At 30.7% G+C, this 27489-nt stretch overlaps 1 protein-coding gene across 1 annotated transcript; it reads left to right on the top strand.

Annotated features, from left to right (window-relative positions):
- LOC114753955 (protein LATERAL ROOT PRIMORDIUM 1-like) lies at positions 1 to 18048 on the top strand. The gene is made up of 3 exons (XM_028942661.1): positions 1 to 144; positions 16227 to 17196; positions 17379 to 18048. Exons 1-3 carry the CDS (start codon positions 1 to 3, stop codon positions 17720 to 17722), a joined length of 1458 nt encoding a protein of 485 aa, XP_028798494.1. The 3' UTR covers positions 17723 to 18048.
- The last annotated feature ends 9441 nt before the right edge of the window (positions 18049 to 27489 follow it).

Below are 27489 nucleotides of genomic sequence, written 5' to 3'. Positions count from 1 at the left end.
ATGCGTGTGAGGGAGGCGCGCGTGGGACAAGAGCAGTGTTGTGCTGGTGTTGGCGTTGTGAAGGGGAACACAAGGAACAAGGTACCCAGATGGCCGGGGTTGTTATTGCGTCGGAGGGCTCGAGGTGGAAAGCAGAGACTCCTCGTAATGTGCTACTCCGCCCGTTGAATACCCGTCACACTTAAATTCAATTTTTTCAAGGATTAAATTATAAATTTATCCTGAAAATTTTTATTTAATAATATTAGGATAAATTTATTTTAAAAATCTAAAATCGTAATAATATTATCTTTTATCTTCAAAATATTAACAGTCAATATTATTATTTTAACAGTCAACTTGAGTTTTTAAATAATAGAGGACAATAATGTTATAATTTTAAACTTCGGTGACAAATTTGATCCCAAAAAATTTATGAATACCTCATACTCTTAAATGAAAAATATATTTGTATTTTTTAATGATGTGATCAAAATTACCCTTATCATGATGCAACGGGGGAGATGGGGATGATGAGAGCCCCCTTTTGATTTGCAGGGAGATGGGGATGATGAGAGCCTTGTTGTCTGAAGTTATTTGGTTTCTTTTGACTTTTGTTTCTTCTTCTAGGCATTAGTTTGTATTCAGTTTATTTCAAAACAAACCTATCAGGACAAATTTTGTATCTTTGAGTTGCAGCAAATGAAATATTGGAGATTTAAGTTGCCAAAATATGTAAACATCTTCTTAAAATCATTGCTGGCATAGATTAGAATATTTATGAGTAGTGTACTAGGAAAAAAATTAATGATTTGATTATTATAGCTTTTAATTCAATTACAACGTATCCTTGAGTTTTAACTTTTGTTTTAAATTTCAATCATTTAATAAATTCACTCAGACGCCTTATACGCGAAAGTATGATACTACCTCTGCTCCTAATTATAAGACCTAGTTGATTAATTTGAGGAGATTAAGAAAGTAAGTCAAGTTAGTTATTTGTAATAAATAAGTATCGTCACTCCTAAAGTATCCTTGCTAATTAAGTGTATTGGCTAGAAATATTATTACTAGAAGGATTATCTTCGAAAAAATACATAAATATGAGAGATAAAATGAATTGGTATTTTATAATTAGAACCAAACTAAAAGTCAAACGGGATCTTATATTAAGGACCAAAAGTAGTATTACCTGAAAGTATAGAGGTCAATTTCTAAAATGACTAATATATAAGACATCAATTGTAATTGAGTGTGATAAATAATAAATTAATAGGAGGATTTTACAGAAATAAAATAATTACCAGTAAGTTTTAACAATAATATTTACTACTCTAAAACTTGTCATTCTAAACTACTCTGGTGTTATTTTTCACCTAGACTTTTTAACAATTACTCATATATTCTTTATTTAGGACTTCATAACAATTCTTTCTAAATTAATTTATAAAAATAAAAAATTAAAACTTTTGTTTCTTTTAAAAATAATTACTTAATAAAATTAAGGAAAAATTATTTTAGAGGTATCTATATTTTTCCAATTTTCAATTCGATGCCTATGTGTTTTTCTCTTAATTAAATCTTTAATTTTGCTCTATTAACAATATTAACCCGTACATAAAGACAAAAAATACAAATAGAACAATGGTATAAGAGTTTTTATTGCTAAGAAGGTAAAATTAAATAACTTAATTAAAAACATATATAAATATCAAATTAAAAATTAAAAAAGTATGAATACCTTAAATATAGTTTTTCTTAAAATTTAAGAGTGGAGGTGCCCATTTTGTTCCCTCTCTCTCTCTCTCTCACAATTTTAGCAGTGTAAGTGTTACTTTTCTTTTACAGTGTTAGCTCTTCTCGGGGCTTTGCATCCGCCTCCGTAAAGTTAATCCTCTGCGGCTCTGCCCCTCCCTCCCTCTCTTTTCTTTTGTTTTTTATTTTTTTAATCTTTTTAATATTAAACCAGCAGTATTAAAAATAAAATACGACATCTTTATTTATTGTTGAACCCTTTTGTATTGTTAATAATTATTAAACTAATTTCTATTATTTAGAGCATGAGAATCTACATTACGAAAATGATGCCTTTTTTTTTAGAGGGGATGGATGTTGGGCTTCAAATTTTCAATAAAGCCCTTAAATCAAAGAGCCTCTGAGGTAGGCCCATAAAAATTGGTACTACAGACCTCATCGATGTGTGTGTAGACGCACGCACGCACGCACTAACATTTGATATAACTCAATCATTTGATATTAATCATCAAAATCTAAAAACATGTTACTCCTCCGGTTCTTATTATAAGACCCAATTTGACTTTTTATTTGGTCCTAATTATAAGACCCAATCCATTTTTTCTCTTATATTTATACATTTTTTTTCCAAGATAATCCTTCTAATAATGATAGTTTTAGCCAATATACTTAATTAGCAAGGATATTTTAGGAATAACAATACTTATTTATTATAAATAACCAACTTAACTTACTTCCTTAATCTCTTCAAATAAGTCAATTGGGTCTTATAATTAGGACCGGAGGAGTATTTTGGGTAATGACAGGAATTTTTTAAAGAAAATAATTATGCTGCGACTTTATTTCTGTTATATCTAATCGTATTATTCAACCTTAATCATTTTTCAAATATTTTAATTATAACCCAAAAAAGTATTCTTCATCTAAAATTTTTATTCATACTTTGATACTTTCATCAGTCTCGTGTTTAATATTTTACAATGGAAAAATAATGATTATTGCTAAATAAGCAACTTATACACTTCTTCTACTCTTAAATGTAGGTGTTAAATGTTTACCTTGTAAGTGTTAAGAAAAATAATGAATTAATTATTTTAATTCATGCCCTTGAACAGTCAGCTGTATCTTCTTTTTTTATAACTTACACACATATTATATCATCTATAAGGAGTTCGAACTCATGACCTCGTGTTTGAGAAAATGTACAAGTTATTGGCTACAAAACTCACACATAAAAAAAAAAAAAAAAGAGTTGTAATAATTAAGGGAACATTCCTAATGTTAAGGTGCTAGTATTTTATTTCCAAATTGGAGTGAAATTTAATTAACATTTAAAAGGGTACAAATAATGGGCAATTATTGAGGTTTTAGCCTTACCAACACGCAACAATCTGTATTATATAATAATTAAAAACTTTTGGTCTTTGATTTTAAGTTTAAAATAAGATTTGGGATCGAAGGTAGGCTCACTTTTCAATACTCACACGAATAAGAACATCACGTTGGCACAAGAATCTTCTTTGTTTATATAAATTCCAACCATGCCAGTCCCTTTCTTGTGAATCAAATCCTCCTATGATCTGCCCTTTTCTTTCTAGAAAGCTTCCTAGCTACCTACGTTTTATATATTATAATCTCTTTTTTCTTCCTTAAAGAAGTGAAATATATACTCCCTTTGCCCTTCTTAATCATAAGGTTTTTTTTTTAAAATTTTGTTAATCCGTAATATATGATGATATGAAAAATTATCTAACAAGTGATTTCGAAAAGTATCCTATGTAAATGTGTGGAGGTTTTGTGATATGTTTAGATTCATGTAATTATTAATAAGAATAAAAATAAAATCTTGCACTATTTCTTATGTTGTTTTCTGGAAAAAGCGGGTCTTCATGATATTATTTATATTATATCTTATATTTAGAATCGGAGGTGATATTATGTTTTGAAGCTTTTTATTTAATATATATTTTTACTGGCAAAAGGAGAGGACTCCCTAAAAGATTAGCTTCTTTTATGTGAAGATTGGAGGCATTATGTTTGATTCTCTGGCTAGTTCACTTTTAATTAAAATTGTGGGCAACAGTATTTGTCCAATTGAATAAGTTAACTGTGTAATTATGACTCGCTTATATACATTAATTTAAGAGTTTAACATATTCTCAATTTTTTTTTAAATTTAAAAAGGCGAGTACTAATACTCCTCCGGTCCTTATTATAAGACCCAATTTGACTTTTTATTTGGTCCTAATTATAAGACCCAATCCATTTTGTCTCTTATATTTATGCATTTTTTTTCAAGATAATCCTTCTAATAATGATAGTTTTAGCCAATATACTTAATTAGCAAGGATATTTCAGGAATGACAACACTTATTTATTATAAATAAGCAACTTAACTTACTTCCTTAATCTCCTCAAATAAGTCAATTGGGTCTTATAATTAGGACCGGAGGAGTAGTTTATTTTAAGCGAACTTTTTATTTATTAGAAAATTTTCATAACATTTGACTATAAGACTGTTGACATGCTCACGTTCATTTGAAGTTAGATTCTTCAACAGATCTTAAGATCCATCAATTTTTCGGACACGTTACACGACACGAAAATAGTCACCACACACACCTACGTGTGAGTGTACATACGCGCACAGTATTTCCAATCCTTAATATAAAATGTTGCTTGACTTTTATTTTAGTCATAAATATAAGACCTCAATCCACTTTGTCTCTAATATTTATGTATTTTTTTAAGATAGTCTTTTTAATAATGATAGTTCTAGCTAATACAGTTGATTAGTAAGAATATTTTAGAAAAGACAACACTTATTTATGACAAATAACTAACTTAACTTCTTTCATCAATCTCATCAAATTAGTCAACTAGTTTTTATAATTAGGACTATAACATTGCATAACCCTGCCTTAATCTTATTTGTATGAAAAAATTTATATTGAAGTGGTAATAAATATCAGGAAATAGTATTTCATTATAATTTTTCCTCACAATATTTTTTTAAAAATTTTTGCCAATCATTAATGATCTAACTATTTGTGCTCTTTTATATGTGTCGTGTTCTAGTAGATGTGGGATCAATATGGCAGAGATGGATACATTTGGAGTTTAGTGCTCATGAAATCCCAACTATTATCTGTTCCATGACGAGAGCCCAATATTGTTGGAATATAAGAATTATTTTTTTTCTTCACAGTGATTATATTATAATAAAGTAAATATATCACACATTTTAAAATTAAAATATATTTTTATTTATACTTGGAGATCAACTAATTAGTTTTTCTGAATAAATTCAACCGTAATTATTCATACAATTTAAATTTTACTGGCATTTTAATTGTACTTTTGTGAAAAAGTTGGTAATGGCAATTCATTGCATACACACGTAAATAGGGATAGAATTGACTGGCAAATAGAAACAAACAAACAAAAATTATTCTCTCATTGACCATGTTATACCATTAAAGGATGAAGCATATATAAGTGACATTGATTTCAATGGTACTCATTCATTTTGCTCAGCTGTCACCCACGAAACATTAAAAAAAGAGATATATATAATCTCTCTCTCACTCACTCTCACCGATGAGCACCACGCAGTATTGAGAAGTTGAGAGTTGTCTTGGCACTATGGATTCATAATTTCAGATTTTGACGTAAAAACGTGCATATTGAGCCTCCTTTAATTAATAAACTGAATGGTTAATTTTTCTTTTTGATGTCGAGTTAAAGCACTTGAGAAACCAGTATTTGTAGTATTTTTTTTTTTAAAAAAACAAATACCTTGTTCTTTGATGGCTATAAATTTAATGTATTTCAAATCTAAACCCATTTATTTTATTCTCATCTAGTTTTTTTTTTTTTAAATACATTTCACATTCGGAATCCTACATGGAATTGATTAGAATTCCCTTTTGCACATGTGGTTAGGCCGAAAACACTCACTTCTAACCCTAAAACATGGAAAATGCTATACATTGCTCAGTTGAGGATAAGGGTATTATATACTCCTCCGGTCTTTAATACAAGACCTATTTAACTAATTTGATTAGATTAAGAAAGTTAGATAAGTTAGTTAATTATAAGAAAAGTAACACATTTTTCTTAAAATACTATAATCATCTTTCTTAATACCCCTTCTCTCTCTTCTACTTGATTGTGGTTGAGGGAGTATCTGTAAGGGTAATTTAAAGAAAATTGATAAATATGAAAAATGAGTCTTATATTTAAGAATTGAATCATATATTAAGGATCGGAGGAGTACATAATTAGGTGTGTATGACATTGAAAAAAGAGAATACATATTTAAGGCTCTGTCTCAAATATTTTATAAGTAATTTTTTAATTGTAATTTATAAAATACAAGATAAATATATGAAAGAAGTTTTATCTTAACTTATCGTTTCTAACACCATAGCAAATAGACCCTTCGTAAATGATGTTTTTACCTTTTATTTGTTTCCCTGAAACAAGAATGTTGGTTAGCGCCCCTTTTACTTGTTTTCGCCCGGGGGAGCTTCCTCTTACGACACATGTAAGGGCAAACAAAAAAAAAAAGTGAAGAAAAATTATTTTTTATTTCTATAATTTTGGTTTAGTTGTAATTTAATTCTTTAACATTAAGTCAATATAACTCGGCCCTTATAATTTTAATTCTGTTATAATTTTATCCTGAATTTTGGTTTTATGCAACTCAATTATTATAATTTAGTCATTTAAAAAATTATAAAAATTGAGTTATGTTCATTTAAAATGTAAAAGCTGAGTTGTATCTGAGGTACAATTATAGAAAACCAAAAAAATTAATTTTTTAAAGAAAAAAGGACGGACGATAAAAAGTAAATCTACTTTTAAGTCACATGTTTTAATTGGCATTAATTTGTTTTCTTGCAAGGGGGGTTTGACCAAAACAACACTAATATTCTTCCCCTGGATGTATTTATAAGAAACAATTAAGGGTATTTTTTATTTAAATACTCTACAAGAGACAACTACCTATTATCTAAACAATCAAGAATACTTTTAATGTAAGTAAGTAAATATATAAATTCTAAAAACATAAATGTTATTTCTACAGTTCTAATAAAAATTAAAAATAGTGAATTTTGTTAAACATAAAATTAACATAATTTCTGTCTTTATTTTTATTTTGATTTTGATCTCTCAAATTTTAAATCTTAGACTTTAGTTTTTAAAATTTTTTTGCGTAAAATATTGGTCTCTATAATTTAATAAATATTTAGACTATTTTACCCTTTAACATATCACAATTTGTAATTTGAAACTTAAGAATCAAAATCAAAATAATTGCAAATTTAAGGAATCTTATTGGATTAACCCTTAAACACACTCTGTGATTTAAAAAACAAAAAAAACAAAATGCTTTGATAATGGTAATGGAATCTTCAACGGATTACTCAACACACATAAATGAACAATTGAGGAAGGGCATCGATGCACAGCCTCCAAAATTAGCTACTACTTAATTAATGAGTTTCTGAAGAGCCAATTATTTAATCAATTTATTATAAATTTATATATAAAAAGAAGAATAAATGAATGATGACGAGCGAGAATTAATTAATGCAATGGCCGCACAAATAAACTGAACTTACCGAGAGAAACAAGGCGTGTTGTGGCACAGTGGATGATAATTAATGCTCAGAACTCACCAACTGAAACACGACTCTGAAACAGCAGCAAGCACTACTAAATGCTGCCTACTAGTAGTTTCGTCTTATTATAAAAAGGAAAGAAAAAAAGAAAAAGGGGCCAAATAATATTATTAATATCACCTCCACGATCAATTGGGAAAAAATAATATTTTTTGTTTTACTATCAATACAGTTTATTTTTATTAATTAAATGCTTTTAAAAAAGACATATATATTATTAACACATATTATTGTTCTAGCAGTAAAATATTAGTATTACATTTTTAGTATACTTCAAATATTTAATACTCCCCTTAGTCCTTAATATCGGAGGGGAGAATGTCTCCCCTAATATTTAATCTAGGAGGCTGAGAACAAATTGAGAATTATATTTGACTTTAAATATGAGATTTTAAATTATTTTATATGTCATATTTATTATTTTCTAAGCTAATTTAAGTACTTATAAATTGATATATACAATCTAATATTATATACGCATATTTTAGAAAATCAGATCATATTTGTGCGACAAACCTTATGATGACAATATTTTTAACCTCACGGAATAATGTGTTCAAAATATTAATATATCATAATATAAAATATAAGCTTTGTAGTAAAACTTGATACTTATAAGTGATGGCATAACAGGCTTTCATCAATTCACTCCCCCCCCCCCCCAAGAAAAAGTCCCATTTCATAATAAAAAAAGTCATTGCCCCTTAAAGAAAGTAATAATAAAGAAGTTTGAACTAGGCATATTATATATGCATGTAGGGAGAGAGAGATGGCAGCTTGAGGAAGCTAAATGATAGAAGGATGGATAGTGAGGAAAAAAAAGGGAAGCAGAAAGAGAGTGAAGTGAAGGCCAAATGCTTTATGAAAAAGAAGTTGCTTTGAGACCTATAAGAGAAAAAGAAAGAAAGCAGGAAATTGATTGAGGACCGTTGGACAAGTTAGTGAGAGTAGGATGGTGAAATTTAATTGGAAAAATCACAAAAAAAATCATAAAATTGTGAAATTACAAATTAATATTATCTTCAGTCTTAATTATAAGATCTCGTTTATAATCTATGAATAAAATCTTATAATCGGGATCAGAGATAGTATTTTAATAAAATTTGTTGTTATTTACAATTCAATTGTTATCAAAACTTATACAAATTTTGTAACGGGGATTTTACAATTTTTATGGTTTTTTTTTTAGATTTTTACAATTTAATTTAGGGCTCAAAGCCTCAAACTAGGGAGGTGGTGTGGTAGCCCACTACAACAACAAGAAGCCGCCCAATTGCCATTAAATTGTTTATTTATTTCACTAAACGTATAGTAATCATTTGCTTCCTCAGCTTTCTTTTATATCCCCTTTCTATTCAACTCCTTTTAAGATATTCTCTCTGATTGTAAATATTAAAATTCATAAAAATAAAAGTTATGATTATTTTTCTAAACTCACTCTATTAATCATATATTAGAAAAGTTTTATATCAATTGAGTAATACCCAAAGCCAATGGTAAAAAAAAAAAAAGATGGTTTAGAAAAATCAATGCACCTGTTTTTCATATAATTAATACAATTAATTTTTTTAATCTCTACATTTTACAATCAGATGGAATAATATCTAATATTCGATATTATTAGGTGAAATTTAATCATTGTTATATCCCAAATGAGGTAACTCTTCTGATTTTTTGTTTTTTAACATTTACATGCATCTGAACTAGAATTTTAAACCTATTATTTCTTTCACTAAAATTAATACCTTAGGTCCTTTTTATTTAACCCTCTTTTCTATATTTTCAACCTTCAGATTTTAATTAGTGTTGATTGACTCAGATTCAAATTATTGAGTCATGTTATTGAAATGAATTTTTTAATATAATTTTCCCTATTTGCATAATTTAGATCGGAGACTACTTTAAACTAATAATAATATTTTTAGGCTTTTTGAATCACCTTCTATAGCCAAAAAGTCATCGGCCTAATCAAGCCTTGACATGAACTTAATTTTAATCAAGTGATGATTGTGAGTTTATTATTTAATAAAAACTAAAAGCCAAAAGGGGTTAATTATGAGATGAGATATTTAGAGTGAATATCAATCTTAAGTCTTAGTTTTTACTACCCCATATCCTTAATATAAGATCTCATTTGATTTTTATTTTAGTCATAAATATAAGACTCCATTCCACTTTATTTCTCATATTTATTTTTTCTAAGATAATTCTTCTAATAATGATAGTTCTAACTAATAAATTTGATTAGTAAGGATATTTTATGAAAGACAACACCTATTTATTACAAATAAATAACTTAACTTGTTTTTTTAATCTACTCAAATTAGTTAACTAGCTCTTATATTTAGGACTGGAAGTAATATTACTATTCTTGTTATTATATATATATATATATATATATAACTACAGCCTTGTATAAATTTTATATTTCTAGATATTAATGATGAGTGGAGCATTATTTCTTTCAACTTTCTGTTATTTTATATTTTTAAATATTTCTTAACAAAATATATAGTTTAAAAATCACACTACGTTTTATTCTTTAATTTCTCAATTAAAAGGTACAATCTTAAAAGGCTATAAATACCAAACTAGCCTAGTGTTCTGAAAATACATAGTTTTATATTGAATTGATAATTTTTTTTATTTGATTAAAAGTCTTCTTTTCAAAACTTAGAAGGCAAAAAGTCTTTTCTTTATGCAATTTTTTATATATATGAGGCTGCTTACCACCTTAACTATCAGTTTTTCAGTTTTTCGATATGGCTTATTATGAATTAAACTTTCCTATACAGCTTTGAATATAATAATAAAAAGAATAATAAAGTAATTAGGATCCATATTCAATATTGGCTCGTGTTTGTTAATTGTCATTTTTTGTTCCAGGATCTTGGCACTTCTGTTTAAAACATTTAAATAAAATGGAGTATATTAAAGTTATTATTTGTCTTCACACAAGATAATATATTATATTCACATCAATTCAATATATAGGCTTTGTATATTATAATCATTATTGGAAATTGAAGGTAACATATTTAGATCCTAAAGTCATGAAAATAACTAATTAAATTGATGATCATCAACCAGTCCATCGGTCTGGCCAAAAAAAATTGTTGAGTGTTGATGAGGATTAATCTTTTTTTAAGAAAATAATTTTAAAAGATCAAATTAACATTATTAACATCGACATATACCTTGTAAAACAAATAATTTTTTAAAATAATGTCTTCTCATTAGAATTTGCTCTTGGCCAGTAAGTATTTAATGCAGATAGGCCATGTTTATCCAGTATGCTAGAACGTTAAACATAATTCATAAATATTTTTTTATATGAGTCGACATAAAATTTTAGTCACATATATATTTTATATTTATAAGTTATTCTAAAACAGATTTATAATTAAAATGGTACTCTACGTAAAATAATATTTTTTATAACTAATTAAATAACTTCTTTTATTTCTGCTTAATTTTTGTATAAAATTAAATGAGGAGAAATTAGGAAGAGAAGTTGTGGAGAAATAAAATGAATAGAGAGAGAATGTGACGAGCAAAAAGGCGAAAGATAATGAGGGACACACCATAGATTATATTATAGACCACAGAATAGTATTAGACTATAGACCCCTATTAGCTATTACTCCTTTCTTTTCATAAAGCTGTAAAATTAGAGGGCGCGTCCCGCTCACGCTCCTAGTTCTTTAAATGAAAGATGCTTTTTTGGCCCTTTGTTTATTTAAATAAGAATTAAACAAACTGTTTTTTTTAGTGAAAAAAGTTTTTTTTTCCCTTTTGAACTGCAAATCTTCTTAAATATAAGTTACTCCTTCTCATTTTTTTTATAAAAATTTGATAACTAAATTATACGATTTAAAAAAAATTAAAATTAATTAAAAGTAATAAATATGTAAGAAATGAATTTTTTTAAAACATGTTTTTATTTATAAGAGGCAAGTAAGGGAAACAAATTATGAAAGAAAATATAGTAAACCTTTGAATTAATGTAATATATAAAATTAATTAGGGGCAGAAATGATAAAACACATTAAATGTTTAGGTAACCATAAAGGGGATCTTATCAAAATGATCAAAACAATTCAAATTTCAAACTCTTATAAAAAGGACCGGAAAATTTTGATCGTTAATATAAATCACTAATAATATATTTAATACTTGTTTTTCCAGTTTTAGTCTTATTAAAAAGAGGAAAAGAATGGAGATACCTGACAACAATTTGTCAATGTATTGAAAAATTTTTGAATGAGAATAAGATTAAAAGATTTGTCATTTTAATCTATCTCTTAATGTACGAGAATGTGTTACAACTGAACTTATATCAAGGATGATAGTGATACATACATACAAAAAAAAAGGACAAATTAATAAGCCACTGGACTTACTCGTCTATTACAAAATTTTTAATGTGACAAAAATATCTACACTGTATATAAAAGATAGGGATCCATTCGAAGAAATTTTAGTCTTATTAATTTTTATAATTAGTGTGATTAAACATTTACACACATCTCATCCTTAATTTTCAGTAAGAACTGCAATGGAGAAAAAGTCAAATTTAATTTTCTTTTAAAAATAGGTATTTTAACCATTTATTAAAAAGAACTATAGTTTTAAAAACTCATAATTAAATGAAAGAATAGAAACACTTTTCTATGATATACTCAATATGAATAATGTGTCATGCTATTAATAATTTATTGATAATAATACATTTTTATCATACATTTTTAAAATAAAATAACATATTACGATGTGCACAGAGTTTAAAATATAAATTGCATTGATTATATTTAATGAACTTGATGAATATAATGACATATGATGATATATTAATATTAAATATTTGATTATGTAGCCATTTAGATATTTGTTACCCCTTTGCTATTTATAAATTACTTCATTAAATTTTTAGTGAGAATATACTATTTCATCTTTCATTTATTATAGTGCATGTAGTTATTTTTCTTAAAAGATGTATATATTAAATAGGGGTAAAGTTGAAAAGTTATTATATTTTCACAAAAAGTTATTGCATTTTAAGATTTTTCTCAATTTATATGAAATATACTGTAAGCATCTTATAAATAAGATTGGAGGAATATTACGTAATTTGTTATATTTTAAGATATTTCGTTATCAGTCATAACTAAAAATCGATTAAGATACATTTTTACTTCAGAACTTTTTTTGGGGCCTCCCGTTAAGCAGATTGCTAGTTAAGTGCAGAGAAAATTATTGATAATGTCTCAAAAAATTAATCACGTGTTACTAAGGGACACTTCACTTTACGCCTCCTTAACCTTGGGGCGATTGATTGGTCCTAAAAAATCTGAGGGTGAAAATGCACTTTTATCCAATAAAAATGATATTTAAAATTTTGTAAGGAGGGAGCGAAATGGCTAATAATGAGCACCCAAGTTATCATGAATCCTCTATTAATATAAAGTTTGAGTTAATACAGATTGTGACTCTCATTTTGTTTTTGGCCCATTAAATTTCAAATCATAAATTTTTAGTTTCTCAAGTTTTTTTATTTAAAATATTAATCCCTATAATTCAACAAAAATTTGAATCACTTGGTTATTAAGGAATCAAAACCTATGGTTTAAAAATTGAGAAATCTAAATCAAAATGAGAATAGATTTAATAGACTAAAGATTATACAATCTTCGACTTCTGACCTCCGATCCTTAATATAAGAACTTATTTAACTTTCGATTTGGTTATAAATATAAGAATTTAATCTATTTTATCTTTCATATTTATCTATTCTTTTAAAATAGTTTTTGTAATAGGTGCACACGTTAAATATTTCATCAAATAATAATTTTAGCTAATACATATGATTAGTACGGATATTTTAGAGAAAACAACACCTATTTATTGTAAATAACTAACTTAATTAATTCTTTTAATCTATTTAAATTAGTTAACTAACTCTTATATTAAAAATTGGATGAAGTATTAACCGAAATTTTTATGCCTCCAAAAATTGCACAGTCAATAGCAGAATAATCCACAACTAATATTACAATCACAATATGGCCATTAATTCCTAAAAGCACAAGCTACGGTTGCTATCTCTGCACTTTGTCGCTAATTCATTAACACACAACCCGTTGCTCCACATTATAATTGCACTGCCACACTAACTAAACTGTCTTTCTTTGATATTTAATATAAAAGTTAATTGACTAATTTGAATATATAAAAAAAATCAATTAAATTAGTTATTTATAATAAATATGTATTGTTTTTTTCTAAAATATCATTGTTTATTAACTAAAGCTACTATTTAGCATATACAACTACTACGAGGGATGTTTAGATTAACCCAAAAATACTTTTAAAAAATATTTTTATGTAAATTGAGATAAAATTCATTTCATACTGTAAATTGCTTTTAAAATCATGATTTATTTTTCATCCAAACAACCCCAAAAATTACTTTAGGAAAGATAGGTAAATATGATAAACAAAATATAATAGGATTTTTTATCTAGGACCAAATTAATATCATAACATTTTTTATAAAAATCACTGAGGTAGTAAGATTTAGTAAAGAGGTATGCTTCTGGTTTTGGTTTTCAATGCAAGATCTTAATTTTTTTGTCTCCCCCAAGTTATAATCTCTCTTCTAAATTTTTTCTATTGATTACATTTTTCATTAAGCAAATAATTTTATAATCCCTTCATTTGGTCATTTTCACCTTTTTCTATTGTTTATAATTTAAAACGATTGAAGGATGAAAGACATCTGCGGGGCGATGCAATGCCAAAGAAAGGTGACAAAGATTCATGACATGTTTGGGTACAAATGTGTCGATACCAGAAAAAAGATGAAAAGGCCCAGGTGACCAGTTTTCAAAAGCAACACGTGAAGATATGATCAGTGGTTTAAAATCACACCCTAATTTGACGCCATTGATGATCTGATCCGAGCTTTGTTTCACACATCTCTGTCCATGCTCAACGTGACATTTTAATTCTTACAATGATAACTCCTTATTACCCAATGACCATCACACTCTCAAGGTCCCAAAAAAAAAACCCATCGTACTAAAAATAGGTATTTTAGCGATATATCTTTCCCTTTCTGTTAAACTTTAGATTATTTATTATCTTCTGGGTTAACATCAGTATGCATCTTTACAATTTCATCGAATCTGGATTTTATCATTGTAATTTCAAATGGTTTTAAAAAGACCTAGCCTCATTTTAATACTATCTCTAATTCTATTTATAAGACCTCGTTTATTATAAATAAGGTCTTATAAATAAAACCAGATAGTAGCATTTTGATTTCTATACTCAACAGTATTAATTCAAGTTGAGTCCTTATGAAACTATAGAACTAAAAGTCATGATTTGAAATTATATAAACCAAAATTAAGATTCCATTAAAGTGTGGGAACCAATAATAGTTTTAATTCAGAAGTCACTTTAAGTTGAAATCTTCTTTGTTTTGAAAATGCATTATTTTACAAATCACGAAAGTAGGATAATTTATTAAAAAAGAGAATTTTATTAAAAAATCTGAAATTATTAAAATTTAAATAAATTTTTTTATAGAAATATGTTGTTATTTGAAAATTCATTGTGGTTTAAACTTATTAAAATATTATTACTAATCCTGATTTAGTATTTAGTGATTAATAATTACAAGTATTTTGGTGAGATTTTTTCTTTATAAAATATGATTAAGATGTTGAAATATTTTTTAAAAAATTATTACTGTGTTTATTTTTTGGGGAGTTTATACTATAAGAAAAAAGAATTTTTAAAATACTATTTTACAAAAAAAAAATTGGCACCAAAATTTGTGGGGCGGCGAATGAACCACGCGCCAAAGGAGCAATGAGAGACCCCATGTGACTTTTTAGAGATAGTGTCCATAAAATTACAAAAAACTACACAACAAAAGTCTTCATCTCGTTCTTCCCCTCTCTCTCTCTGTACTAGAATAGTTATCAGGCTTATATAATTGGAGAGAGAGAGACCTGTTTGGAAGCAACCCACCTTCTTCTGTTTTGCTTTACGGGAACCCCAATTAGTATTAGAGAGAACAAAAGTTTCGAGATTTATTAGAGATTACAACCAGAGAAGAAAACACTTGAGGTTTGAAAGTGAGAGAGAGAAAGCAAAAAAAAAAAAAAAAGCTGAGAGGAGAAGGGGCCGAACGAAGCTCTCAGAACTGAAGGAGAAAGATAAAAGGAGATGATAGTGATGATGATGATGATAAGAGAGAGATAGAGAGAGATATAGAGAGAGAAAGAGAGATCGGGCACCAACTATAACAACGACAGTGAATACAAGAGTAAGAAGAAGAAAGGTCTCACTCTCTCTCTCACTAACCCATAAACCTTTTCCTTTTTCTGTAAAAAGAAGCCAAAGTGACAGACAGTCGTAGTAGATATATAGTAGTAAGCCCCCAGCACAAACAGCAGCAAAAAAGAAGCAGAAGAAAGCAGAATCGCAGAAGAAGAAACAGCAGAACCAGAAGCAGAAGAAGAAGAAGAGAAGTGGGTTCGTTTCTCTCTCTCTTCTTCATTTGGAGAGAGAGAGAGGAAGAGAAGAAAACCCCACACCCACTAGAAAGTCCGCCCACCCCACCCACAAGATCTATCTATATATCTATCAGTCTCTCACAACTCTCTCTCTCTCTTTCCCTCAGGAAATTCCCTCTGATAAATTTGCAGAGACCCCACTTGATTACATAAATTGCCTTCCCACCTTCAGAAGAAGATCTTATTGGTTTATGTATTTTATATATTTATATAGAGACAGACACATATTGAGAGAGATATTCATATATCTTCAGTTGTGGCTACCGCAAGGAGGTTGCTTTCTGATTCTGGCGCTTTTGCTGATTGGGCAGCTTCTTCCGCCGGCCGTGCTGCCCCCACCGACGAGCTCTCCCTCGGCTTCAATGCCGGACCTGCCGCTGCTGCGGCTGAGGGATCCGCCACAGGTCCCGCCTCCGGAATGTGGTCTGGTGCCGCCTCAAGGTCGTTCAATTACGGTCTCTCGCAGGAGATGGGAGGCATGCTCGGCCTCCGCGATTTCTACGTGGTGGCTCCGGCGTCGTCGTTCCATCACCACCATCACCATCACCATCACCACGACCAGTCCGTCATGACCGATCCTCATTCGGTGAACAGCTCGAACCCCGCCACTGCGCTCGGCGTCGGCGTTATTCCTCTACTCTCTGCCACGCCGTGCCTTGGCCAGGCGAACGTCAGCGCCGAGAACAACGAGACAACATTGATGAGTAATCGAAGCCGAGGCGGGGCAATTCAGCTGTGGCAAGACCAAGAACCTGAGCACGGTCATTATTTGAAGAAACAAGGTACAACGATGTTCGAACTCAACGACAGTTCGGGGAATCTGATTCAGAACGAGAATGGATTAACCGTCTCCGCCACGAACAGCGGCGGAACAACGTGTCAGGATTGTGGGAACCAAGCGAAGAAGGATTGTAGTTACAGGAGGTGTAGGACTTGCTGTAAGAGTCGGAATTACGACTGCCCAACTCACGTGAAGAGCACGTGGGTGCCTGAGTCGCGGCGGAGGGAACGCCGTCTGATGGCAGCGGCGTCTGCCGCCACTGCCGGTGGATCCACCGGTGCTACTTCTGGTGCCAAGAAACCTAAACTCGTCACATCACAACAACAGACCACAACAAACTCTCACACTTCCACATCTAATAACACTCCTCCTAGAAGCTTCGACACTAGCTCTAGTCACCAAGGTCTGTGTATTGCTCTCTCTCTATCTGTTTATATATTTCTATATTTCATGCTAATGTTCTCATTTATTCCAAGTTCTCGAATTGCTGATATGTCTGTACTAAGTTTCTAGTTAGAATTCAGAGAATTTGAAGGATGTTTAGGGTTGCAAATTGAGTAGGGTTTTGGATAAATTTGTATTCAGATGCGGGTTTTAAGGAATCATTACCGGGACAAGTCCGAGTTCCGGCGGTGTTCAAGTGTGTTCGGGTGACGGCGGTGGACGACGGGCAGGATGAGATTGCTTATCAGGCTACTGTCAAGATTTGTGGCCATGTGTTCAAAGGGTTCCTGTATGATCAAGGGGTTGAAAGTAGGGATGTGTATCCGAATTTGTCGGAGCTCCATCTCGGCGGCGGCGGAGGTGGCGGCGGCGGTAATGGGGCTTCATCTTCATCCCCAATGCTGGATCCATCTGATGTATATGTAGCTTCAGGTGGAGGCTTACTTGGAGGAGGAGGATCCACTTATGGTAATCCAATAAATTAACATTAAAGTGTAAGCTAATTGTTGTTCATGTGCTGATTATTGGAGGAGATTCTGGGAAATTAATCAGTATTCATCATCATCATCTTCTTCTTCTGGGCTTTGTAATATTTATATCTTATCAGAAATGTGTATCGCTCTTCTTACGTTTCAACTTCTTTGACTTGATTCATATCTCTTCCTTTCTCTTAGTTTGCCTTTGTCATTTCATGAAATGAACAATAAATTATGACAAGGGAATCACATTGTCTGACTGTGGACAGCATAGTTCATCCACCATGGTCAGAGAATTGAAAACAAAACTGAGAAAGCTTTTATTTTTCTTTTAATGTTCACCCTCATGAATAGTCTAGAACTTATCTACTATAATAATATATTACTGTTTGCCTTTTCCCAGTATCCATTCATGACTCTAATTAGCTTCACATTTTGCTCTCTTTTATATCTTCTGTAATAAATTAATTTTGTCAAAAGGGGAAATCTACAGTGTAAAGTAATGATCATCATGAAAGTTTTTATTGTTTTTAATTATTATGTTCAGAATTTGTATTTCTGTACATAGTATTGAATGTGCTTCTTTCTGTTTATGCGAGCATCATGTGCCATTTTCATGATATTATTTTACATTGTTGGGTCATATTGTTTCTGTTCTTTCAGCTTTATTGGTGTTGGTTCTGTACAAATTGGAAAGAAACACAGCTTCTTTACACCCTTAACGTTAAAAAGTAGCTGTAAGGTCACCTTCATGGCTGTACTTTAATACCAGTTTATTAATGATATCACCCCCTAAAGTTCCTATATTCATAATTCAACTGTGTTTTGATTTCCTTTTTTTCTCTCTGGAATTCATACCATTGTCTCTGTGAAGCTTTTGTTTGTCCCTCCTGTATGATCCTACAATTTTGCATTGTTGTTTGTTTGTACATTGTTGCAGGATTCTCTGAGTCGTTTGAGGTATGAAACACATAAAATTTTCATGATTTTGATGTTTGGTGCAAGGGTTGGAAGTTTTAGAAGTTGATATATATGGTTTGTTTTCTATAATGGGTAAGGAATTATGCTTCTTTGGCATTCATCGGTGAGTAAAAGGCCGAAATGAAATGCATAGTCATTTGTTTCTAAATTGCTCTAATAATGTGGTTAATGTTTGATGCTTCACTTTAAACAGCATAAGCATCTTAATTTGTATACATTGATGTCGACCATGCCCAGCTTTTCTTGATTTGTTTATCTCTTTTTTCGCCGTCTCCATCATTTTTTTATTGTTCCATTGGGAACAAAACACAGATTAAAAATGCTAATCCTGATCTTTGTTGCTTCCTGGTATGTCATTTCTGCATAACAATGTAACTGTTGTTCAGAATTCCTGCTTGGCCGTTTTCAGTTCTTTATTATTGCTGCAGAAAGGTGCAGATATGTGTCAATTATTTTATATTGGTGGATTCTTGTTTTATCATTGTTAAACAAATGAAGCATTGTCCATATTCAGTGCATGCTTGAATTATCCTTTCTTGCACATGCCGTCCTCTTCTAGTTGTCCGAAACATGCATATTTTATATATATATATATATATATATTTGAGTTGGTGGATTTTATCAAGTGGATGGCAATATTCTTGTCATTTAGTTTTCTTTTTTGCTTGCCCCATGACTTTAATGGTAACTGAAAGGGCAGTGTCTCTGGTTCTCACCCACACAGATACATGCCATCTCTCGTTTTTAATATTAGAGTTAGTTGAAGATCAATTCACTTTGTTTCTTAAATTTATAATGTATTCTCTGAAATATTCCTATTGATTGCAATAGGTTCTTACTAAGAGATAGTTTCAATGCACGTGATTAGAGGGGGTAGTTTAGGAAAGACAATATATATTTGTTACAATCAACCAACTTGACCAATTTGTTTAATCTTTTTAAATTAGTTATCTAGCTCATATATGAAGGGCTGGAGGTAGAATGTGCGCGTGTGTGCTCTTGTATTTTTGTTATATTCTAATGTTAGATAGAAAATGACATTGGAAATTGCACAGACAATCTAATTTTAAGTGATATACATTCATGCTGCTTCTTGTGTCTACTTTTTTCCCCTTAAGCTTTGAGGCAGTTGGGGTGCTCTTCTGTGATATATCATATGCAAGATACAGTAATCCCTTTATTAGTTTATGAGACATTACTTTGTGTGTTGAAATGCCTTGTCTAAGTGATTTTTATGATATTAAGATTAAAAAATGTTTAAAAAGTCTCATATTGTACATGACAGGGTTAATCTGATGTGCATGTATTCAAGTATTGGGGCTTGGATGTTTGGAGTTATCTATTTGTGTCACTTTCCTACAATAACAATCTTTCCAGAGTTTCAAGTTTCATTTTCAACATGGTTAAGCTTGAATCATGAGATCTTGTAGCCAACGTGTTCAATGCTATATCTGAAAAAGCCCTTATATATACATACACATACACGTGTGCGTGTGCGTGTGTGTGTGTGTGTGTCTGATTCACTGCTGGATCCTGGCTCACGGCTTAAAAGCAGGATCTTGGCGGCCCAATTCGATCTAACCACTTGAACAATTTGTTCTTTCTAACACTGGTCGGTCCGGTACAGCCCCATAAATCCTCCAAATCTGTCATTAGTTTCTAGAACATTTGACTGAGTCGCCAATCACAGTTAAGCTAGGTTTTATGATATGTAATATGTTTGTGTGTGTGTGTGTGTGTTTATAAAACTCGTGTATGTGCTCTTTTTTCATATATAATGTGCTGGCCCACATCTATCTGGCTTCCTTATGAATCTCTTTTGAGTTTTCTGAAGTTTTTACTGTGAGACTTTCTGGGTTTATTTCCTTTCATCCACCTCCCAGCATCCCAGCATGTATTTCTCGCAGATCTCATATCAGAAGCCATTTCCATGAAGATCTAATATATTAGTGCATGCCACCTACACAAACACAGAGAGAGACTTGAGACAGGGACATATGCATGTGTCGTACAATGTTGGTGGGAGTACTAGGGTCTGATGAGAGCGATCCATTGAAATTATGAGAATCAAAGAATTGTTTGTATGTGGCCTACGTAGCAGAAGGAGGCAGTGACTTTATTCATATCCAACTCCGTTCTTTTTCTGCAACATCCATTCTCATTTATGTCATCCAACTTGTGACTTTGCTTCCTTCGCCTTCTTTTCTCTCTTTTTCGCTTTTTCTTTCCTACGCAGAAGATGATGTTGATTTTCATGTCATCATCTAGCTGTTTCCTTCTGATCCTGATCCTGATCCTGCCTATGCCTAACTTTTTTTTTTGGTTTCTTTTTGGTTCTTTCTCAATTTGACCACGGTCAATAATTACATGTCCTTTTTAATTTATCCTATAAAGGCTCGATCGCCACCCTGATCAAACTAACATGGTTTCTTTGGTAAATTTCATAAATGGTCATGCAGCATTATTGTATCATCAAGTTTAATTTGCGAAATCACTTGTACATATATATATGTAGATAGGTGGATATGTGTGTGTATAGAGAGATAGAGAGAGAGAGAGAGAGGGGGGCTGAGTTTGACGTATTGGATATTAGACTGTGAACCCGTCAACATGCAATGGTTGAAAATCTCTGAGCTAAACGAAGTAATGTCTATAATGATAATTTAGTTCTCTCTTGGATGTATGAGTTGTTTGACAATTAATTTATGGATATTAAAAAAATTAGTTAAATTAATTATTTGTAAATGAAGAAAAAATATATATATCTTCAATTTCAAAATTCCGAATAAAAAATTATTTGCTTCTGACCAAAAAACAAGTTTAGCCAATTGCTATAGAAAAGTAGTAAATAAAATTGATTTGACATTTTGAAATTCGTATTTGTTTTTGGATTTTCTTACAAAATAAATTTTATACATGGATGAAATGAATCAAGTAGGATAATTAATATTAGGTTGGTTGGGTGAGAAGGTGATTTTCCTTGAGCATGATTAAAAGTTTGAACTTTATAAGTGGAAGGGAAAAATCGGGCTAGATTTTAATTTTGTTTGATAATAGGAGTACTGTATATTATTATGTAGTAGTTTGTATTTAAAAAAATAGTAATAATTAATTGGTACTGTAGTTTTAACCATTTCTTGTACTTTTATAATGGGAATAACCCTAAAGGGGTGGTCTAGAATTCGTACACTTACACATCTAACTAAGGGTTGATAATAATTACAAAAGGTTGGATTTGGGTTTGATGATGTTCATATTTTTCCTTTTGTTTCCTGGAAAGATTTGCGTCATTTTCTTTTTACTTCTTTCCAAAAGTGAATATGATAAAAAAGATTGGGTTATGCATGCCCAATTAAGGAAAGTATCCAATAAAGGAATCGAATAATTATGAAGTTTATCTTCTAGCTTCTTTCCAAATGCAACTACACTGTATGGATGAAATGGCGTTACTTCATTCATGGTTTTGAATTAAGATCATTAATGAAGAATTATATATTTTCAGATAAATGTTATTTTAATTCTTTACCGAGTACTGCATAATATTGGGGAAATTTTTCTAAAAAGACATTTAGATAACTTCAGTTGTCGAAACTCTAATTAGGTCACATGACTTGAAGAGGGATTCTAAAAATTTTATAAAATAATTTTAATGTCCCTTTCATTAGAAATTTGGAGGGATGAGAATTTTCTATCGTTCCTGTGTTGCATAAAAACTCTAAACAAGAAAAACTTGGTGTCTATCTTTACAAAGTCGGAAAATTGATGAAGGAAGCAATAACAGTAGGTTCTTATATTAAAACTCTCTCTCTCTCTCTCTCTTAATTATGATAGTTATCCTAATATAAAGTTATTAATTTATAATTAAAATGTGCCAACTACAAAATGGAAGATGTTAACTTTCAAGATTACATTGTAATAAAATTTTATTCAAAGACTTATCACAAGTGTGTTATGGATATAAAGTGTTATGAATTTAGTATTAAAATGTGTGAACTGTAAAATAAAATATATTAATTTTTAAGGTTGTACTGTAATAAAATTTTATTAAAAAATTTATTGCAACTTTGTTTTGAAGATACAAAGCTGTTAGTTCAGAATTGCAATGGTAAGTACATCGTTGAGCTTATTAATTTGCAAGGTTATATTGCGAATGAATTTAATTGAAAGACTTATGAAAGTATATTATGAAGATAGAAAGTTGTTAATTTAGAATTAAAATGTGTTAACTGGAAAATGAAACATATCAATTTAGAATCTTTTATTTTTGGTTTATAACGAAAGGGATATTAGAATTACATCATAAAATTTTAAAATATTTTTTGGGATCATATGACTTGATTAGGAGTTTGACAAATTTAATAATCCAAATATATTTTGAATTATTTAACTGTCTTTTTAAAGAATTTACTCAAATTATTTTGTCAACCGTGATCTCTTGTACATAAAATGTTCTAATTTACTTTGTTACAGAATAGAGTCATAGACTTTTTCTCAAAAAAATTATTTTATTTATATAATTTGTGAAAAATGTTTCAATTATAGATTTTGCAAATTCTTCCGGAATGAATGTTTTACTGGATACGAAGCAGATAATGATTACCGCAGTTGGGAATTCCATATCTAAAAATGCGTTCTTTTTTTTTTTTAATTCATTATTCAGAATTTATAAGTTCAGGCCTATAGATTTTAGAAGCTAATTTATAAATCATACCCAGAGATTATCTACTCGTGAAATTCTCACATTGATTTCTAGTAAATTTGAACCACATTTTGTCATGAATCATGGCTCGTATTATTATGAGTTTGTTTGCGTCTGCCTATATTTAATATTTGTAAGCATCCTTATAACACCCTCCTTACATATTATTTCATGTTTTATAAATTACAGTTGATTTTTCACTGTTCCCAAAAAAGTCTAATGGTTTTTTTGAAAAAAATTAAGACTAAGAATTAAATTTGTCATTTATAGGATAGATATATTAGATGAATTTTTTATCTCATGATAACATGTGAGGTATTGCGGATGACTCTTTCGAAGATATTTTTTACTACTCCACTCCTAATTATAAAAACTAGTTGACTGATTTGAGAAGATTAAAAAAATTAAATTAGTTATTTGTAATAAATAGGTAGTATTTTTCCTAAAATATCTTTACTAATCAACTGTATTGGCTGGAACTATTATTGTTAGAAGAACTACCTTAGAAAAAATATAAATATAAGAGACAAAATATATTAGAATCTTATATTTAAAATCAAAATAAAAATTAAATGAGATTTTATATTAAGAATCGGCTAATGTATTGCCACAAACTCAAAATCAAAACATTATGTTTAAGCGGTCAAGTCCCTCCTACAAGGGCTAATACTTGTTGGTTGAAAATTTTACAGTGAAAAAGACATGACGAATATCTGCATGCTCTGCAAACAATCTTATACACACATGGTATTTATAAATCCTTTTCACAAATGGAAGTTTCAGAGTTTTTTTATTTCAAATAGCGGAAATAAAAATAATGATATGATGTGACATGGGCGTCTTTCTCTCACGATCACCAATTTCCAATGCCAACTTATTGCTGCTTGAAACGGAGAGGCTTGATGTTGTGTAGGTGAAAGGGTAAGGCGTCCTTGTAAGGTAGGGTATAGCTTGAGGGCATCCCAAAGCCTTATCTCATACCTATAAGCCTAGCTACGTACCTACCAACCTGCCTTGCTTATATGCATTATGGCTCCATTTGCCTTCACTTGTCATTACCAACGCTTGTAGTTGTATGTAGGGTAGCTTAGGGGCTTTAGGGTATCGCCTTGGATCCCACTTCTTCCCAAACACATACCACCAAAATTCACTCCACTTTACTCCCCCACTTCTTCACTTTTCTATCTCTTCTCCCGCGCTAATAATCACCATCCTAAATTCCTAATTATATACACACCCAGATATATAAATATATATATACTCATCGAATTCTAAATATAAGATCTATTTAACTAATTTGATTAGATTAAAAAAGTTAAGTAAGTTAGTTAATTATAAAAAATGTGATTTGTTTTTCCTAAAATGCTATAATCATCTTTCTTAATACCTCATTTCCTTCTTCTACTTGATTATGGTTGAGGAGTATCTATAAGGGTAATTTAGAGAAAATTGATAAATATGAGAAATTGGTCTTATATTTAAAATCGAAACCAACTTAATAATTAAGTGTTATATTAAGGATAATAGGAGTAGAAAATTGATAAATGTGAGGAACTAGCCCTTTCTGCTAGACTCAATTCTTGTTGGTTATGTGTTTCGTAGCAAGCAAGATCGATACAGTTGACAGTGGAAAATGACAGGGGACTCGCATAGCCCAATGAATTTTCTGGGCTTGAACATGATTAGGCCCATAAAGAGCCCATATATTCTGAATTCATTCTGTAGATTTTAATGGGCCTATGTAGGCCCATTCTCCTATACCCAAAGGTTTTGGGGAAATTAAATATGTACCAAAATTTATCCATTTGGTTATTTATTTGATTCATACACTTTTCTGGCGTACCAAACTGGGGAAATAATCCCCCGAACTCGAGAAACATGAATTTTTATACAATTTTTCTGTTTTATATGTTTTCAATATTTTATTTATTACATAAAATTTTCTATCTCTTTCTTAAAAAAATGTAAGTTAGAGAAAATTTATGTATTCTCAACTTCAAGTGAATCATTCCCTATTAAGTTATTCAATCGGTCGTTTTTTTACCGTTTTCCCCTCAATCCAAGCATGGGTTGTTTTGTATCTATCTATATAAAACTACTCCTCCGATCCTTATATAAGACCCCATTTGACTTTTTATTTGGTTCTAATTATAAGACCCAAATCCATTTTATCTCTTATATTTATACATTTTTTCCAAGATAATCCTTCTAATAATGATAGTTTTAGCTAATATACTTAATTAGCAATGATATTTTAGGAATGACAACACTTATTTATTATAAATAACCAACTTAACTTACTTCCTTAATCTCCTCAAATAAGTCAATTGGGTCTATAATTAGGACCAGGAGTAGGAGGAGTATTTTTCTGTTGGAAAAAAAAATCTAAACTATTTTTATGAGTTCTTTTATCATCAGATAATTTTACAAATATAAACATGAATGGGGCTCCTTGAAATGGACTGGGCCACATTGAAAAGAATTGAAAATTCTGGCCCATTTTCCTAATCGGCCCAACAACTTACAAGTTTTATGAACAAAAAAGATTCCAAGGCTTCCAACTTGGATTCAATTCAGGAAGTGTTTTGATGAAAATTAAACTATAATTTTAAAGTAATTTTATGATATATGAAATATATACGTAGGGATAAAATAGGATAGGCTCTTGGCTTGATTGGAGCTAGGTATGGCCTAGTTGTTTAATAAAGAGCTCAGGCCTAAGACTTATTTAGAGGCCTTTCAAGGTAAAAAAGCTAGTTTTTAAATTTAAAGCCCAGTCTGAAAGCTTTACAAGCCTACCTGAACAATTTTTTAAAATTTATTTTATTAAATATATTAAAATATTTAGGTTTCTAAGTATATCAAAAATCTATGTTTATGTAGCTTTAAGTAAGCTCAAAGCCTATTACTGTTTTCAAGTTAAAGAGCCCATTTGATTCAATAGTAATGAGGATTACATTACCAAACGTTTTGGCTGCTTTTTTATTATAGTAATAGGATTTGCCATGACAATGATGTCAACCTCTTCCTATGAATGTCCATTATCACCTCATTGCATTTTAAAAAGTCTTATTTACCTCTAATATCCGATGTAAAAAGACATGCAATACCCTCAATTTCTCCCCTATTTTTTTGGAGTTCTCAACATCAAGCGGTTGAAGATGTACAAAGAGGAGGACCGATGGTTTTGATTTCCCAAAGACTCAGAAAACTGATTCCAGATCTGTAGGAAAAACTGATTCCAGATCTGTAGGAAAATGGGCCAGTCCACCCTTGGTGGATTGGGCCCAAGTCCGCCTGCGTATCTCTTCTCCTCTCCTCCTCCAACACAAAAGTGCATTTGCTGTGAACGTTGATTCCTATTCATTACTGTGATCGGAATTCCGCGCGTGGCTACCTAATCTGAGATTACTCGCACTTCAGGTATGCCCGAATACCATTATTGGCATCAGAGCAAGGTTCTATTTCTTCCGCTGCCCTGTTTCACCTTCTGCGTTGTCATTTTTTGTTGTTCACGGTTTGGCACTTCATTCCCACTTCAGTGATTTGCTCTCAGATATTAAGCAAATCTTCTCTTTATATTCAGCATGATAGTTGTTTATAATGATTCTGTGTTATTTAATGGTTCCTTTTTTCGCTTCCATGAACGTCGGATGTAAGAGTTTTTTTGTTTGTTGTCTCCAACAATTATATGATAGTATTTGCATGGGAGATGACCGAAAACAATTATAAAACATCTAAAACGGTAGAAACGTAGGTTTGGAAGCATGGAATTCATGATGAGAGAGACCCGTTTTCGCACAGTGAAGTTTTTCGTTTTGGGTGTCTGAAAAATGAAGGTTTTAGGCTTCAAAAATTATCCCATTGCGTAGAGCTCGGAAAAACGAAGAAAATGACACCAAGAACGCGAAGAACGGACGTCGGACGGAGGACATATGGGGGAGAGAACAATCCGGGTCCGACGGACCCGACCCGCGACGGAAACCGGGTCGGTCAGACCCGGCTGGAGGTTGAAGACAACCTCCAGCCCCCAAACGACGTCGTTTTGACGTCGTACAAAAAAAAAAAAAAGAGGAGGGCGGAGGAGGGGGTTGGG

This window comes from Neltuma alba, unplaced genomic scaffold (genome assembly GCF_004799145.2).
Source record: "Neltuma alba isolate B1F8T4 unplaced genomic scaffold, ASM479914v2 tig00001211_pilon, whole genome shotgun sequence".
In the NCBI taxonomy this organism is placed as follows: Eukaryota; Viridiplantae; Streptophyta; class Magnoliopsida; order Fabales; family Fabaceae; genus Neltuma; species Neltuma alba.
This window is presented reverse-complemented; position numbering and strand designations above follow the sequence as displayed.